This window comes from Gavia stellata, chromosome 33, assembly GCF_030936135.1.
Source record: "Gavia stellata isolate bGavSte3 chromosome 33, bGavSte3.hap2, whole genome shotgun sequence".
Lineage (NCBI taxonomy): Eukaryota > Metazoa > Chordata > Aves > Gaviiformes > Gaviidae > Gavia > Gavia stellata.
Window position 1 is genome coordinate 736383 of NC_082626.1, and position 17501 is coordinate 753883.

A 17501-nucleotide genomic window follows, 5' to 3' on the forward strand; every position below is an offset into this window, starting at 1 on the left:
TTGCTGCTTTGGGGGTCGTTGGAGCCGCCACCAGCCCACCCCGGTGGCTGCCACCCCCCCCCGGGGACGCCAGGAAGGGTGTGGGACGTGGCGGCTCTCCACGCCAGAGCTCGGTTCGTCCTACCGTGTAGGCCCAGGGCTCGGCCCCGCGCCGGCCGCGGCAATTAAATACGTGGTCGCTCCCGTGCCGGTGCCCGCCTGGCTCTGTCTGGGGTTAGGGGGGGACGAGAGCGGGATGGGACAAGGGCGGGGAAGGTGCCACCGGACCCCCGAGCCCAGCTCGGGGACAGGGTGGGGGCCCAGTGTGGTGGCCCTGGGGTGTCCTCACAGAGAGGGTGGCACACGAGACACTGGGGGACACGAAGGGGCTGACAATGCGCTGGCTTAGGGGGACAGGGCTGACACCAGGAAAGCCGCTGACTGAGGTCGTGGCATTTTATTAAGAAACAGAGTACAAAAAAAAATATGTATAAATGTTGAAATTTCTGCATTTCCAAACATTTAGCCTCAGTAGAAACGGGGTGCTGAGCACTTGGCTCCTCGGCACAGCGCTAATGGGGTCTGCAGGGGACTTGCTGCCACGAAGCGGCCATTTATTCTGCGATAAATACCCCGGCGCCGTGCCTGGCACAGGGAAAACAATCTGATAAAGGCGAGATTAAAGCAATAATCCGCTTTGGCAGCAAGAAGTGCCCCAGGGGCGAGGGGTGGGGGTGGAAGTGGGGTACGGACAGGGAAGGGCCCGGCCGAGGGCTCCGGGGCAGCCGGGCCACACTCAGCTCAGCTCAGCTCCCGGGGTCTGTCACTGCGGGGTCTGTCACTGCCCTCGGCAGTCATCTGGAGAGGACCGAGTTCGCATTTCCGGGACCTCCTCCTCGCATCCCCACCGGATTTACAACGCCCTGCTTCCGATTTAGGATAACGGGAACCGGCTGGAGCTGGTTACCGCCAACAAGAGGGAAATACACGTCTAATCAAACCCAAACTGGCTCCATCAGCGCCGCACCACCTCCTCCACCGAGGAGGAACAACGCGCGTTCCTTTTAAGATGCAACTTCTGCATCCCAGCGTCCCCGGGAAGCAGGCCGGGATTCTGCCGCCCACGAGCGAGCACGGATGCGATCCCAAGCGCGCAGGGGAGGGGAGCCGGGCTGCTCTGCCTCGCTGAGAGCGCAGCCTTCGAGAGGGAAGGGGTTCGTTTAGCCTCGAACCTCTTCAAACCCTGCGCTCGCCGGTGAAAGCAGCGCGAGGATGGAGAAGGCGTGGGCGATGAAAGCCCTGACGCGGCAGAGCGCGGCCCGGACTCTAGTGGGAGGTTATTAACCGCCACAGCTGACTACGCGCCGACCAGAAAACTGCTGGTCTTGGCTTAAAAAGATCCAAGTCCTTTCTGTGGAAGAGCAGAGGACGCAGCCGGGTTTAAATTCTTTCTAAATGCCGGGCGGAGATCAAATTCTCCTCGTCTTTGTTCAGACCCCGTACGCGAGTACTTCTAAAAATAAAATTAACGTGTGATCTCCCCCCACAAGGCGAAGCAGTAAGAACACTGTCAGCTTTATTCGTCCCAACTCTATAAACCAAACCCAGTTACCGTGAGCGCCACGGACTTCTGGGGTTTTTTTCTCCTCTTCCAAAGGGGAAGTTTGCTTCCCAGCTGGAGGGACTTTTTGGCAAAACCGCCCCTTTTCAGGGAACTAACAGAACCGCAGCGCTGTCAAAGGCACAACACAGCGTCTATATACACCACAGCTGCCGAGCTCTTCAAATTGTCATATCATAAGCACAAATTTCAGGCAAAAGGTAAAAGCCAAAGCTGACAGTGTCCCTTTACATCCGTAAACACTTTGGGTATTAGAAGAACCTGCCTGGATTTACTCTAATACTGTCTTGAACCCTCCGACGCGGGTTTTTAGTTCAAACAGACCCAAATTGTCGATGTTACGGGGAACAAAAGGAAATAACTTAATGTACGCTTGACATCAGCAAGGAAACGCTGAAGTAATCAATAACCAGGAACCGAGTCTCTCCAAACATTCATTCATAAAAAATAATTATTAAAGCCTTCTTCAAAACATCTTTTGGAAAAAGATAAAAAAAAGTCTTATTTATAAATATAGCTACACTGGTTATAAATAAATGCACTTAGATTCTCAAAACCCAGCCAGTCTCAGGAAGCCTTTACAGTAACAGTCACACAAACCTCCCTCTCCTCCCGCTCGCTGGCGAAGCCAACTGGTCAAACGGGGCCCCAGATGGGATTTTGGCAGATCCCACCTTCCTGCCCGGCCCAGCCTCCAGGAACCGACTGATTTTAGGATGAAAGGCAGTTCCTACTTGGGGTGAGAAATTTCTCCAGAGCCGTCACCGTACGCTCATACCTTTATGAACTCGTTAGTCCGTACTACATCTCCGACGTCACGGTACAGGCTGATCTATCGGCAAAGAAACGTTAAAAAGTTGGTACCTGAACCAAGAGAGAACCGTGTTATCTGGACACGCTTGGAAATAACAGGGAAAAATGCAACGCAAGGACCATGACATCAAATTATTACCTTGAATACTGCCAACAGTTACAAAAATAGGACAAAAAACCCCAAGAAACCCCAAGCCGATAAACTACGGGCCAAAAGAGCTATGAATTTTTATCTTGCGAGAAGACATTCTCAGGGAGCAGGCCAGCTGCTCCGGCCTTGGAGCCGCAAGCCACTCCTCGCCCTTAAAACCCTTCTGCGACTGACAGCACAGCTTGCATGATGGCATTTTTCTAAAGTTCCCTGGTTTATGGTATTTTTCTCAACTTCCCTTGATAATCTTTCATTATCGAGCTCCACGCGATTACTTGGGGTGCTTCCAATCAGTTCCCTGCTGTCTCGAAACCCATGATCGACTGAACTGAACGGATCCCTGCTCTAAACAGGCCTGCAAAGAGTGAAAAATATACGAACATTTCAGTAACAAGATCAGCTGCTTGTTAAAAAAGGTTTTAGTATCTTTAAAAACTGTTTGGTAAAAAAAAAAAGTGACATATGTAGCTCCAGAGACAACTCGACTCCCAAGCTGTCCTGCAGCAACCGCCGCATGTAATTTTGCATATATAATCAGTGAACGCCGCTGTTCAGCGTGGAAGTGTCAAATAGAGCATTTGACTAAATACCATAAAATCGAGGAGGAATTTTTTGCCATCCCTTTGGGTAGCTAATCCCCCAGATTGTTCCTGAACCAAAGAGGGTGAAGCGTGGTATTCCCTGAGATTGGGAAATGCCCCGGCTGACAGACATTCAGCCCGGCCTTTGCTCTTGCATTGAAGGTTGCCTCAATCAAAAAGATTCATGGTTTTGGAAGAAAAAGAACATGTAATTCCCTTTCTAGCTGAAAGGGGAAATCCCCTCCGCACCCCTGGAGACTTTAAAGCAACACCCCAAGGGACTACTTTTTCTGAAGGCACAGATCCGGTCACTCGGCTTTGCAGAAGGGAGCGAACACCTCAGGTTACTGCAGTAAGTGTTTTCAGTGCTGTTGTTTCCAGGCAGCCGAGCGCTCGCACCAGCTGCCCTAGCAAGGAGGTATTTCTTTTCCTCTCCCCAACAACACAGGTACTGACATCACCAAATAAGCTGTCAGGTCACTCGCTGGCTAAAATTTTGTAAAAAAGCTTCCAATCTCTCAAGGTCAAGCTTTAAAAGCACCTTTTGGCACTGCGCTGAAAGCAGAGTTACGCTGCGAGCGGCTGGAGAAGCTTCTACCCCTGGCGATGGGGTGGCTTTGACAACAGCCCTCTGCTCTCAACACCGCTTGCCAATAGCACCTTATTTAACAACAAAAAGAGAAAAAAAAGTTATTTTCCTTTACAAAACCCAGTCAACCACCGAGGATTAGGAGGTTACAGTTTCCACAGCAATATCAGTTGGCTGATCCGTTTCCAGCATGGACAGCACGGATTCCTTGATGTCTTCTGAGGTTACCACAAGCGGGTCAACCTCAGCAACCTCTTCGAGCACCGTCACCTCCGCCCCGTTGGGCTGCTGTCGTGCCATGGCTGCCAGCTTCAGCCGGTACTCCTCCGCCTCTTGCTCTTTCTTTAGGAGCTGGCTGCGGTATTCCTGAGCCTTCTGGTTCGCCTCTTGCAACTGCTGCTGTAGCGCTTCCCTTTCAACGCTGTCCTGCAGAAAATAAAAGTTGAGAGAGCCCACGATGGAGGCCCAACCTGCGACATGAAGGAAACAGGGTGTGCAAGCACTCCAACAGTGACGAGTTACAAAAGCCAAATGCTCTAAGGCGGCACTAGAAACCAGCTTGGCTTGAGTTCTGTTCAACAGGCTTGCTCATCACAGATTACCAGAGGCAATCGGGACACGGGGAGGCACAGAGGCGTCCCCACAGAGTGCAGCGAAGTGGGCTGCAAAGTTCTGCGTCATCTCACCATGAAGAACTTCAAAGGTTGGAAGCAGGGGTAACCAAGATGCCAGAAAAATAAAGAGCTACTAGTGCTGAAAATATGAGAGGCAATCAAGAAAAACATTCGTCCTCCCAACAGAGAGCAATGGGGGAGTCGTTCCTGCTGCTTTATGAAGAGCTGAGACTTGCCTTACACCCAGCCCACGTGTTGCACTTCCACAGGAAATCCTAAATAATCTCAGTAAACGACCACAATTCACCGAAAAACCCTGAGCTACAGCTTCAGCACAGGCGAAATGGCAACAAGTGATTTAGCTGGCTGTTTTCCTCCTACCTACACTCAACTGAGCATCGCTCCTCTCAACCACTTGCGTGTTCGTTGCTAATGCAGGAGCACGTGCAGGAAGAGCAGGGAACCACCCAGCAGTTTGTTGCAGAGACAACCCCAGGCTCAGCCAAGCAGGGCGCAGCTCGTTTCTATTCCGAGATGGCTTTGGCAGACCGGGAGCCCGACATCCTCAGCACAGCAGAGAAACACGCAGGAGATGGCGGCAATCAAAGTTACAAGCAGGAGTATCTACCTTGTCTTCCTTTGAGTCATCTACGTTTTGTTCCACTTTTTGCTTCTTGGCCAGCGGCTTTTCTTCCTCTTCTGCGTCATCTCTGTCTTCAATAACAGTCTCTTCTGCAACCTGGCCAGCAGGTACAGTTAAAACTGAAAAATTAAAAGGTGACAAATTATACAGCGTGAAACATGCTTTTGCACAGATGTTTCCCGAAAGACTTCTCTGAAGTCAGTGCATCAGCATGGTTCCGGAAAAAAAGAGGAGACCTGTGGATAGGCAGTGCCAAAGTCTTCCTGGAGAGGAGAGAACCTCCAGACTGGGCTTCCAGTTTTCTTTATTCAGGCCTCTGAAATACCCGAGTATTTCACCACAACAGGGCTGACAGAATCCACAGTCAAAGATTTGCATCTTAGAAAATACGTGAGGCAAAAACTATCATTCTGATGCCTCAGTAATGCAATTAATAGCCGAGAGAGGCTAAGCAAGAGGGATAGAAAGCTCTTCTCGAAAATTCCCAGCACACGGTCCCAGTGGCTAAGCTCTGAATCAGCTTTAAGCGCATGCAAGAGCTGCAAATACGCCAGAGAACAAACACATTTTAAATCTGCAAACATGGGGTTTCACTTTGGGAAGCCAGTAGCAAGAATTCATCCAACCAAGGCGGAGAAAGGCACCACGTGAGCTACTGAAGGTAGCGCTGCCTAAACAGTTCTCCCTTTGTCATTCTTAGACTAAGAATGGGTTACAAGCCAGGAATTATTCGTAGTGATTTGGCAAATAATGCTGAATAATTAACAGCTTTAGAAAATTGCTTTTCACTCGTGAAGTCCGTAAACAGACAGAACTGATGTAACCCATCTCAGACTGTAGCACTGAGTGCGTGTTACAAGAGAGCTGCTCTGCTTCCTAATCCTCTTTTTCTGCACCACCGTTAATCCAAATAACCGAGTATCCCTAGGACACGCTAAAAGAATTGTCAGTAGTAGACAAGGCTGATGAATTACATCCCTCAAGGAAACAAAAATTCACTGTACGAGCGCTCTGGAGCTCTGCCCTGCTTTACTGAACACAATTTACATTTGCCTTGTAAAACTGATTGGTTATATTGCCCTAGGCAATATAACGAGTTAGGGGAGGAAAAGGTGTATTTAAGCTGGTATCAGACGCCTAATGCTAAGTTTTACAAGAACGATGGAGCGATTGCTAAAGGTAACAGGCTGCAGTTTCATCGATCGAGTGATTTACTCCCAGACCAGTAAGTTCACCACAAGATAAAGGAATCATCTTTGCCTGGCTGCCAAAGAGACAACGGCTACCCTGGCATTTCTCCTCCTGCAACGTTCAACTGAAGGTGTTTGGTTTTAACGCAAAGACCAAAATATTAAAGCGCAGCAGCGCGAATTAAGCTACAAACAAGTCGCTGGCAAGCTCTACCACTGACGTAAGTCACACAGACATTTTAACCCCTCCTGGAACCCAGCAGGCAGGCACGGATCTGTTACACCACAGCGCCGACAAGCCAGATCACACCAGCCGCCGGCCTTGCGGGGCTCGACAGGGTTCACAGGCAGCAGTTGTTTCTTTTCTTTTTGAAGTTAATCCTCAGCGCTGCCTTCCAAGTTCAGCTCCTCCCTACCTTGCTGTCCATCTTGCATGGTTAGGATGAAGGGCTGGCTGAGGCCGCTGGTGGGGATGGCTGTTTGCAGGCTGCCCAGGGGAACTCCGTCGGTTACAATGGCGATGACGCGCTGCCCTCCGCTGCCAACCACTTGTTGTAGGGCAGAATCGACAGAATTTGCTTCCACTACTTCCTCCGTCTTACCTTAGGAAATAAAGTAAGCGCCAAAAAAAGTCAGCGTTTCCTTCTCTCTTCCTTGAATAGAAACTTTAGTCTAGTGAAAAAGCTCAAGTACGCGGCTTGAGACTCCTGGGATGCCCACTTATGAAAAAACAGCTGGAAATACAGTAAGTCTTAGCAGGGGAAAGAGAATAAAATCCACTACACCTCAACAAAACAAGTCTTCTAGAGTAAAACCAGCATTTTTTGTGTAAATTAGTAAGTGCTGGCACACAAGCATATTAATTAAATTAAAAAGCCTGGTGCTGGAGGCGGCTGTTAAGCAGACCTGGGTCTGCAAGGCTTCCTTCCACGACCCTTCCCCCAGCTCTAACGAAGACAAACCACACGCAAAGAACTCGTCGTGCCTCAAGAGCCCTGTCCTCACCAGCACGGCCAAAGCAACCATGAGGAAGCTATTTAGTTTGGCTGGATGACCGCAGACTGGTACGACTCCCTGGGACACTTTTTGTGTGATTCAACAGCTCGCACAAATAATCAGAACTGCAAACCCTCGGCTGCATCCTGCTCCCAGCGTACGCTGCAAGCGCAGGAAACAGAGGGGATCTGACCTGCTACGCACGCTCTGGCTGCCAAAGAGGAAAACAGTCGAGCACGGCAGGTCAAGGAATCAGTGGTGTGGCACCAGCAACTTAAAGAAGTCAAATTGCTCATCTCTAGATCCTAGGAAAAATGCTTAGCTTTGGGGAAAATAAATGAGTTCCAAGGTGAAAGGATTATATAAACTTTAACTTCATCAAATTCCTAAATCTGAAGTTAATTAAAGGTCAAACATGCCATAAAAGATCATAAAAAAAACCCAAATACAAAAAACGCCCAAACCTTTCCGTAAGAAGTTTACCAGAGCCTCAAGAGACTCAAAACATTGGTTGACTACCAAGATTTTACAGCAAACTGGGGACACAAAACATTTCAGACAATTTCCTTCTTAAACAAATATTTATCTACGTTTATATATTAAAGTAAACCCATGTTCTGGAGCACTGGGTGGGTTTTTTTTTTTTCTTTTTTATATAACTTTGAAAGCATGTCAAGAGCAACCTACTGTGATGTCAGGGTCAGACATGCTGGTTAATAAAAATCAGTTACTTCTATTGGTAACAGTCACTGGTTTTTTAATTAAGTTTGAACTGGGATTTAAAAAATAAATACATAAACAAAATTAACCCACTGCTTCACAAATATTTATCGTCATCTCTTCCTTACCCTGGAAGAAGGCAAACTCACTTCCACAATTTCCTTCAATTTCCTCGCAAGATACTCGCTAGCACTACACAGATTTGAATCGGCATCTGACCCATTTCCCCTACCTGTATCTCTGTTTGAGTTGGAAAGCGGGGCCGATACTTCAGCGAGGGCTGCGAGTGTGGCAAGGACAGAGGTCGTTGAATTGGAAAACTGCACCGTAGAGACCTGCGAGTCACCTGCTTGGGAAAGATGCGGGCAAACTGAAGGATTGTCAGGCCCTGCCATATCTAAACAGCGAATAGAGCAGTCAGAATGCAATGATTTTGTCATCTAGAGATCAAGACATCAGGTATGAAACATTGTCTGGGCTCAATGGAGAAAGGGGGGTGGTACAGATCATTTTTCATGAGAGGCACCTCACTAACTGTAAAAAGGGCTTTGATACTACTTTAGGACAGACTGTACCCACTCTGAATATTTTATGACCATTTTAAATCAAATCTAAAGCAAATATTAAGCTATTTCTGCATCACGTAACAAAAAGAACAGCAAATGTGAACCGATTTGCTCCAGCTTTCTTGTAAGAACCACAGAAAGGCAGGCTGTCTGCCGGGCTGCTTGGCATGCCGAGCTTCGATCTGGAGCCGTGGACGGCTTTTCAAGATGCGGCCGCGCTGCCTGGTGACACTCACAGACATGCTGGAGTCTGCCTGCTGTCACGTTGTGCAGAGCGGCTGCTACGCACGTAATTACTTGGCTTCGCGTTGTACTGCAACTTTCAAAAATTGCAAAACCTAAAGAATGTATTAAACTTGTTTGCTGTTATGAGCAAATTACAGCACCCAAGCTCTTCCTCGGTTGGGAAAGTCTCCAAGCACAGTCTTCAGCATTACCTCATAGACCAAATGTTTTAGCACAGATCAGTTAACAGAGCCTTTTGCTCAAACGCAGAAATTGTCTACATATAGCCCTTACTTTCAATGTACTAGGCACACAGGTCCCTTCTTCCTCCCCTCTCAGGTTCAGTAAGGGAAAGATCACGGTTACTGCAATGGGGTATTGATTTGAGTGAGATAAACAAGCCCTCTCGCTTCCAAAAAACAATGTTTCTTCCTCCAATTGACCATAGTAATTCCTATTCAAAGGCAGACTTAATAAGAATGGAACAGGAAATTAACTAAACGGGCGCAAACTCAGTGCATAGAGCCCACAATTCCTCTTTAAAAAAGAGATCCTGTACCTCATTGCCAGCGTAGATAAATAGATTATAAGCACACAAAGGGAAGTTCACCTAAAGTTCCCCTGCCTTAACCCTTGCAACCTAGTCTCTCTCTTTCTCACCGGTTCCTGATTTTACAAAGGTTATCAAGGGACTTATTTTCAAAGAATGATGCTTTCCAAAGGCCGTGGGCTAGGCACATGAAAATACTGCAGGCTTAGTGACTCTTTTCAGCAGCTTGTAAACAGATTTCTTCAGACCAGCCAAAGATACTTATGCCCATTTAAAAACTTTTTCAGTAACAGAAGACATAGGGAATTTAAGAGAGGTAAGAAAAATGATTAGCTACATGTCTTAAACAAGGGATTTTTCTTATAATGAAGGCGCAGTTGCTGATGCCCTCTTGTGGGAAATGAGGAAGAAACCTCCTGACGTGGCCTAGAGCAGGAGACACCGGCTATTTTCACCCTGACCGGCTATTACCAGTGCTTGACGTGTTGTGAGGGGAAAAACCCAGGGTAATTTAGGCCAGTCACACGTGGACAATAAGCCGCCGCCGTGTTGTGGCACTGAGAAAGGCGATTACATTGCAGGATACATGAGGAGAGGTGCGGTGAGAGATGGGGATTTACAAGGCCAGTGCCAAGAGCTCATCTGGAGCGCTGCCTGCGGCAGCTCGCCCACCCACCATGGATGGGTTCGAGGGACTCAGAGCAACTGTTTTGCTTAGCCCGGCAAAACAAAGGCAGAGAGGGGACAGGACCGATTTCCACATCAAAGGGATGGAAAAAGAAGAAGGGGAAGGTCTAAAGGGGCTGTGAATGTATTTAAGCTGGAAATCAGCCTTTTTCTAACAGCCTTTCAACAGGCATTGGCCTCTGTGACTCCCACCTGGCTTCCAGGCAGAGCCAGATCCGTCTGCAAAGACGGTGACGCTGACCGTGGCCACAGCATCACCCGGGGTACAAAAATCCCAAGTCTCACGCCCCTTTGAGTTTGCAGAATATCCTTGACTGAAGATGTTGTGCGCCAGTCACACTGCGTCTTCCTCTCAGGTGGAACAGGAGCACTTTGGGTCATTTTTCCCCTTCTAAATCAGGGTTTGTCAGTGCCTCAAAGCTGTGAGCAGCCCCGAAAGCTTTGAGAGCAAGTCCAGAGCGTCACTGAAGTCACTGTGGCCAGGCACAAGCAGAGAGGTCTGGGTGGGACTGCAGAATGTCAGTATTTGGGATTTTAAAAGCACTCTCTAGCTAATAAGCAAACATTCATGCATGTGAACAGTCCCACTAACCAAAGAATTACTCACATGCAGAAGTGTTTGCAGGATGAGGACAAATAGCTTCACAAATGTATTTAGTAGCCTCCTCGAGACTGAAAAGAAACAATCGTTTGGATTTCCCCAAATACAGAAAATTCACTTTAAGAGTTATTACGAAAACTGGAATTACACAAACAGAATTCGCACTCAGCCTGAAGTTGAAAGTGTTTTCCCCACCAAATAAGGCTCACCGAACAATGAGGAACCTAATTATTTCCATCTAACATGTGGGACAGAAGAAATAAGGAGTAAGCTACACACCCAATAGACCTCCTTGTTCTGCAATTTCCTTACTCAACGTTTATATATAGCAAAACACTCATTCAACTCTTGTAGCCAGTAAAGAACAAAGCAAACCGTTCCCCAACTGCTCTGCAGTGCTCAGGATTTGGCACAGGCAATAATTCTCATTATTCCTCTGCTGCAATCAGCCAGATCCATTTTCTCAAGCTCTGTTGCTTGTAACAGACCTGGAGCAGCCCCACAGCTGAGCTCAGCAGAGCTTCGCCGCTTCCAGTGGAACCACCTTTATTTACATCAGCTAGAAATCTGCTTTGCTACCTTTGACGGCAAAAATATTCTGGGGCAGGAAGCAGCAGCTGGGTGTGTTTGGCTGTATTTCACTTTTCCTCTACTAAATGACCATCTGCCCTCTGCTGGTAAGCAGTCTTAGGAACTTTTTTCAGGACTTTCCCACTCAAGGTCACATAAAACCTTACCTGAGGTTGTTTTGGCGTTTGCTGAAGAGGCGAGACTAGCGAGATTGAGAACTTCCCCTGGCGCAAGGATAAATGGTGAGGTGAGAGTCACAGTGTTGGCGATGGGATCCGTTCTCTCTGGATGAGTGTTCACCTGGTTCTGCATTGCTTCCTAGGAAAGACAGTGAGGTCAGGCATACATTCGTCACGCTTTCTGTGGCATTTAGCATCCTTGAAACATTTCAGAGGCAGATTATTTCTCTCTGCAGCATGTCAGGGACACCAGCGCAAAAGCAGTGACAAAACTGCCACCTAAATTCGGCAACTTACACTACGACCGTGCAAGATGCATGGAAACAAAACCCTATCACCCACCGAGTCCTGGTAGACACACACCAGTTGATGTGGAAATAAACCAAAAGTCATCCACCTCCATATTTCTAGTTGTCTCTGCAAACAGAAAACGATCCCGTCGGACACAACAGGATCCCTCTCACTTTAGCGCAGATACAGTTGTGGGTCAGAGAATTACCAACAAGTTTCTCCTTTCTCGACCTACCTGTAGCATTACCAGAGTCTCTGGATTGTTCTTGTCCAAAGCAATATCAAAAGCCGATTTATCAAACTTGCTGAAAGCATGGACGTCAGCTCCGTATTTGATGAGCAGCTCTACGACGTCTCGGTGGTTGTGCTCTGTCGCCCAGTGCAAAGCGGTCATTTTCAGCATGTCCTTGGCATTTACATCAGCCCCGTTCTGAAAGAAATAAGCGTTACTTGTCCGGGCGCCATCTTCTCTCAGTGTCTTAAAGGTGGTGCGTGCGTTAGCATTTAAAGAGGGACATCAACACTGAACTGGAAGGGTGATTTAGACCAACCTTAGTGTGATACCTAGTTTACTATACTTACCCTAATTAGCAGTTCTACGATATGAGTGTGTCCATCAGCCGCAGCCATGTGTAGCGGCGTCCGGTCCACTTTTGTTCGGGCATCTCTGCTAACACCAGCTCGAAGCAGCACCTCTGCTGTTGAATAGTGGCCGTACTGGGCAGCGAGGTGAAGTGGCGACGTCCCAAGCTGCATGTTAATTTAGAAGAGTTACTGTCGGTTCACAGCAAGAGAGGACAGGCACAGTAATCACCACGTGTATGTCCGGCAGTAATCAGAATGACAAAGCTTCTGGAAGAAATTAATTTAACCTTTTTTTCTCCACTCAGAAATAAGAGGCTGCACATCACATCCCAACAAGCATTAAACTTTTTAGGGATCTTTACGTTATCTGATAACTTGAAGATCAAACATGCTTTTACTTTCTCCACTGTGCCATCCATTTATCACGGAGCTTCTTTTCCAAACCACAGCAGAACAGCTCTGCCATTTCTAGATCATGATAGATAATTTCCCCGATGTTTAGAAAAGGGCAGTATTACAATATTACTAGGCTCTGCTACCTCTCCATACAGTTAATTCCTTCATCTCGCAAAGCTACGAATGAAAGGACTGATGAATTAGGGAATGAAGAAAATTGGTGATGGAAAATGGGCTATCGATGGGTTGTTCGTTATACTCTGGTTCCCTGTTTATCCCACTGTTATTCTTCGGTTTCATTAAAGCTTTTATTTCCTTTCCAACCCAGGATGGGCTGGTTTGTTTTCAGGGGTTTGGTTTTTTAAGGAAACAAAAAAGAAACCCACCCTAAAGATGAGTTTCTTGCTTGAGAGTTTAAGCAATTAAATACAGCATTCCTACAAGAACTTCCTATTGCTGAGAGGTTTAACAGTTCTTCCAATTTGACTTAACTCATCTTTTATCTCAGCTGTGGGGACTGCACTTCTCAAAGCATCGAACCCGGTATATGTTGCTGTCCGGGACAGCGCGGTACTTGTGACTGTGCTCTCGCGCATTAGGCAGAGATCAATCTTTACACAAACGTCAGTTCGCCTGAGGAAGGTCTTGGTTTTTCAAGTGCTTCATCTGGAATCTGCTCCACCACAGAAATCCAGAGATGCGTTATCTGCCAATCCACACTCCGGTTTTACTGCTCCAATTTCCGTTTGTGTCCTTTAGGTTCAGCCCTAAAGAGCACACACGCCACCCGTTTCACACAGAAAGCCAGCGTCTATTCCTCCGACGTACCCAGTCAGTGGTGAAGGGAGCACCGCTTGCCATCAGCTTTCGCACTTCGTCATCTTCGCCTTTGCGAGCTGCTTCTAGCAACCTCTTCCCTAGGTCCACTAAGGACATCTTCATACATGGGAGCAAGTATTTGCCGAAAGCTGCTTTAAAAGCAAGGAATGGCAAACAAACAGACAAAAGACAGTGAGGCAGAGACATTTTAAAAGCACTGTACAGCTAAGGCCCATCTGCGCGACTAGCGGACGCACCATCTTCCCATACAGAACTAGGCCCAACGTGATCAAGAAACAGGTATAAGTGTTTATCATATTTTTCAGTTCTGTGCCTTCAAACACCAAGGCTCAGCCTGCAACCAGGTCAGACACCACAAGCCACCAGAGCTCCTGCAAAATCCCACTTACCTCAACAGCGCCTTGCACGGGCACAAAGACTTGCCCATGTGGATTCAGTTCCAAGAGCAGAACCTATAAAAGCAACGGCAAAGCTGCTCACACTCCTTGCACAACATCATTTTGACTTTTAAAGCGCTTTAAGAACATGATTTAATCTCCCAGACACTCTCTCTGACCCCAGCACTAGCAACTAAGCACAGGGGAACTATCGCTGCTGGTAGAGGGTAAAGCAAACCTTGGTAACTCCAGTGACTTGTTCAAGGTCATAAAAGGAGCAGAACACAAAAGCTGTGCTCAACGTTCCAGAGAACAGTGTCTCTATTTATCCCAAGCTACATAAAACATAGCATAATTATGGCAATAGTGAACTATAGCATTTTTCTCAACGGTAGGGTTATGCTGGTACGCCAGTCCTATCAAAGACCGACTTCAACGTCTATCCATTAACTCATGTACGACGAACAGTAAGCGGCTACAAACGCGTGTCTGTGCAAACGGGCACTGTGCCACCCAGCCTCACAGCGACTCCAACAGCACTGAGGCCCTCGGCTGATTTTTTTTCCTTCAATTTCCTTCAATTACAGTTCTACGAAATAGTTGGAAGGCTCTATTTCTTCCTTATTTCTTGTTCTTTCAAGAGGAACATCGCACCCTGTCCTCAGTGACCAACAGAACCAGCTATCAGTAGCACAAGGCCTTTAAAGTAAAGCCGAACAGCAAACCTCACCCCTAAAGCTCATCAGGATACACTGCCCACATCATCTCCCTCCACAAACACTCCTCACTTTACAAGACTGTTTTGCACTTGTAGCTTTTTCCGAGCGTGCAGTTACTACGTGCAACACCTGAGGCCTGGAAGTCAAGAGCCCAGAGCAGTTACTCAGAGTTTACTCTGCAATCAGGACCTTTGATGCATTTACAATGCATGTGTTTGACTGCCACAACCCCTCTGCTCTTTAGGACTTTCCAGTCTGGGGGTTTTTTCCCCCCTTTCTCACTTCTTGTGGGACGAAGAATATTTTTTAAATGTTCCTTCTCATCGCCCACGTTGAAAACACTTGCATGTTTTCCGGGCATAAGTAGTTGCACTAAACTCTGCGTTCACAGTTAACCACCAGCTTACGTATTTGCAAGACTGGAGTTTACCACTCTGGGTGCGTTTGGAAAAGAAAGGAGAAACTGGATCCTTAACAAAAAAGCATCAGCTTCTCTACTTGTATTAAACTGAACCTTTGTCACTTATTAGTTATCTGGAGGCCTCTCCTTGCATTCCTGCTCTCTTCCCAGCTGGATGGTTTGAGGGAGGATTTAAGCCTGAGGCTCCCTCTCTTTTTTTTTTAAAGTTATTTACAGTATTAGCAGCTTAGACTACTGTTGACAACTCCCCCAACTCCCCTTCGCTGCATTTCAGAAGTAAAAGGGAAGAGCACGCTTCTCAAAAGCCCTGAAGCTCCCTCCGAACAGCCGGTGCGGGGTCAGCTCTGCAGACCTGCCTCAAGACCCCCCCAAAAACTCCTGAGCCCCCCTCCCTGCCGGAGGCAGGAGGCCCTCTCCCCTCCCCTGGTCGAGGGTCCCCCCCGCACGGCTCCCCCTGAGAGGGGCCCGTCCTCTCACCGCTCCCCCGGGGCAGGACCCCCCCCCCCTCGTCGGACACCCCGAGGGGACCCCCAGAACACCCCCCCGCGGGGGGGGACAGCCCGTTCCCATCCCCTCCAAACCGGCCCCCGGCACTGCTCCCTCACAGGGGTCCCCCCTCCTCAGCCCCCCAAGGCCGCTCCTCACAGCGGGTCCCCCAGCCCCTTCCCTCACGGGGGGGGTCTCCCCTCACCCCCCCCGACCCCTTCCCTCACGGGGGTCTCCCCTCACCCCCCCGACCCCTCCCCTCACCGGGGTCTCCCCTCACCCCCCCGACCCCTCCCCTCATGGGGGGCCCCCCTCTCCCCCCGACCCTTTCCCTCACAGGGAGGTCCCCCCCCGCCGCCCCCCAGCCCCACTCACGCGGCGGCTCGGGCCCCCCCCAGGCACGCGGCTGTTCCCGGCGCGCGGCACCGCCCCCCGCCTCCCCCCCCCTTGGCGGCTGTTCCCGCCCCTCCCGCCGCGGCCACACAAAATGTCCGACCCGGAAGCGAGGCCGACAGGCGGCAGCGGAAGGATACCGCGAGTGCCAACGAAAGAGTCCGCCGCCGCTGTCGGCGGAGGAAGGGTGAGGTGGAGTTCCCCTCGCTTTGTCGCAGAGGGCATGGGGCGGACTTGGGGAATTTCTCCTTCTTTTTCCCGGCCTCCTGCCCGCCCAGGGGCTTGGAGGAGGGCGGCGAGCAACGCGGGAGCCCTGAAAGAGGAGTATTTTCTCTAGCGGAAGGGTAGCAGGAGCAGTGCACTTGCAGAGCCGAGCGCGGATGCGAGTGATGCGCCCCTGCAGTTAGTTCCGGCAGAGGCGTTTAGGCGCCAAATATAAAAGTGCGGCGGCGGCAACGGCGGCGCGTGCCTAGTGGCGGTGGCGCCTCCTTGAGGCGGGGCGGCTGGCCTCCACGCCTCGCAGGGCCCTCGGCCCTTCGCTGTATCTATAAATATCCGTGTGTGTGTGTAGGGAAAGTCCGTGTGTCTCTGTCTCCTCTGAGTGCCTCCCTGTCTAGGAGTGGGCTCCCCTCAGGAAAGGGTGCCCAAGCCCCTTCTCTGTGGTGCGTTGCCCCCTCCGCTGCCGATAACGTGTTAAAAGTGCCTGTTTTGAGGTAAACGTGAAACCCTGAGGCCTCTTTTCTCTCTGGGGTGCCGCTGAGACGTTTTCCTGTAGGGTTTGGAAAAGCTGAAGTTTAAATAATATCTTTAATGTTCTTAAAATAATCCCTTAGGCTTAGTTTTTCCACACTTAAAGCCTCCATAGGATTTGCAGAGACACATGGGTACATGTTCTCACTTCAGGTCTTAGCTCACCATAAAAAGATTGAAAACAATTTAATGGCGAATTACAGAAAGAACTTGATGCTGGTCTACGTGGATTTTTTAAGTGTCCACAGGAATGTGTATGTTTTTAAATCATTTTATTTAAAGTTTCATAATAAATACTTCTCCTGCAGGTTTTCCCAGCTGGGAACACAGAAATCAAACAGCTCTGCATAGGAGTTTACATTTTTCACCTCTGGTTTAACATGGGTGGTTCAAAGTCAGCGGGCTGGGTGATTTCTGGAGGTTACAGGAGAGCTGTACTCCATTTTCATAACAGAGTGCAGATTTTTCCAATATTTGCCTAGTTTTGGGCACCTTTTAAGTGCTGCCTCAGCCTCCCCCGGCCACGTACCCCCCCAGCTCTTAGGATGGCTTCAGGATGGTCCACATCACAACTTCACCCCAATCAAACCCAAAAAAAGCACATTCAAGAAGACAAACCGGTGGTGTTCACGCTCCCAGAACACAGTCTTGGGAAAAATAACCAAAAAACCCCCACACTGCTTAAAAGCCAAAAATGATTCAGGGTTGGGGTTTTTTCCCCCATTTTGAGATGGTGCTCAGAAATAAACCTCAGCCTGCGGAGAGTGCAGGTGAAAACCTCCCCTGAGGAAAACGCAAGGCTTCCACTTGAGTGAATGCAGCATTTTTTCGTTGTTATTTTTAAAGGGGTTGATTAATTAGGTGGGGAACCAGAAACATTTTCATTTTGGGGTAAGATCAAACTAAATTCTCCATTTTATCTTTCAGCTCAGCCCCCGTTACCCGTCCAGACCCCACGACGCACCCGG

The 17501-nt window shown here is 48.7% G+C and overlaps 1 protein-coding gene across 3 annotated transcripts; it reads right to left on the bottom strand.

Annotated features, from left to right (window-relative positions):
* Nucleotides 1-447: 447 nt before the first annotated feature.
* On the bottom strand, nt 448-15896 carry GABPB2 (GA binding protein transcription factor subunit beta 2). Of its 3 annotated transcripts, none has more exons than XM_059832251.1 (10): nt 15887-15896; nt 13777-13839; nt 13376-13515; nt 12149-12316; nt 11802-11996; nt 11264-11414; nt 8130-8246; nt 6598-6783; nt 4977-5110; nt 448-4160 (listed from the first exon to the last, which is right to left on the bottom strand). In XM_059832251.1, the coding sequence occupies exons 3-10, from the start codon at nt 13487-13489 to the stop codon at nt 3873-3875; spliced, it is 1353 nt and encodes a 450-aa protein (XP_059688234.1). In that variant the 5' UTR covers nt 13490-13515; nt 13777-13839; nt 15887-15896; the 3' UTR covers nt 448-3872. The 3 variants fall into 3 exon arrangements, with proteins under 3 accessions (XP_059688234.1, XP_059688235.1, XP_059688233.1); XM_059832252.1 differs by lacking the exon at nt 15887-15896 and adding an exon at nt 15766-15802 and having other exon boundaries at nt 8130-8243; XM_059832250.1 differs by lacking the exon at nt 15887-15896 and adding an exon at nt 15766-15802.
* Nucleotides 15897-17501: the final 1605 nt, after the last annotated feature.

Excerpts from the sequence above, each read along its gene's own strand:
- GABPB2 (XM_059832251.1), bottom strand. The coding sequence starts at position 13,489 with ATGAAGATGTCCTTAGTGGACCTAGGGAAGAGGTTGCTAGAAGCAGCT. Across the intron at positions 12,317-13,375 it reads CTCCCTTCACCACTGACTGG|CTTGGGACGTCGCCACTTCA; the intron begins GTACGTCGGAGG and ends ATTAACATGCAG. Across the intron at positions 11,997-12,148 it reads TCGTAGAACTGCTAATTAGG|AACGGGGCTGATGTAAATGC; the intron begins GTAAGTATAGTA and ends TATTTCTTTCAG.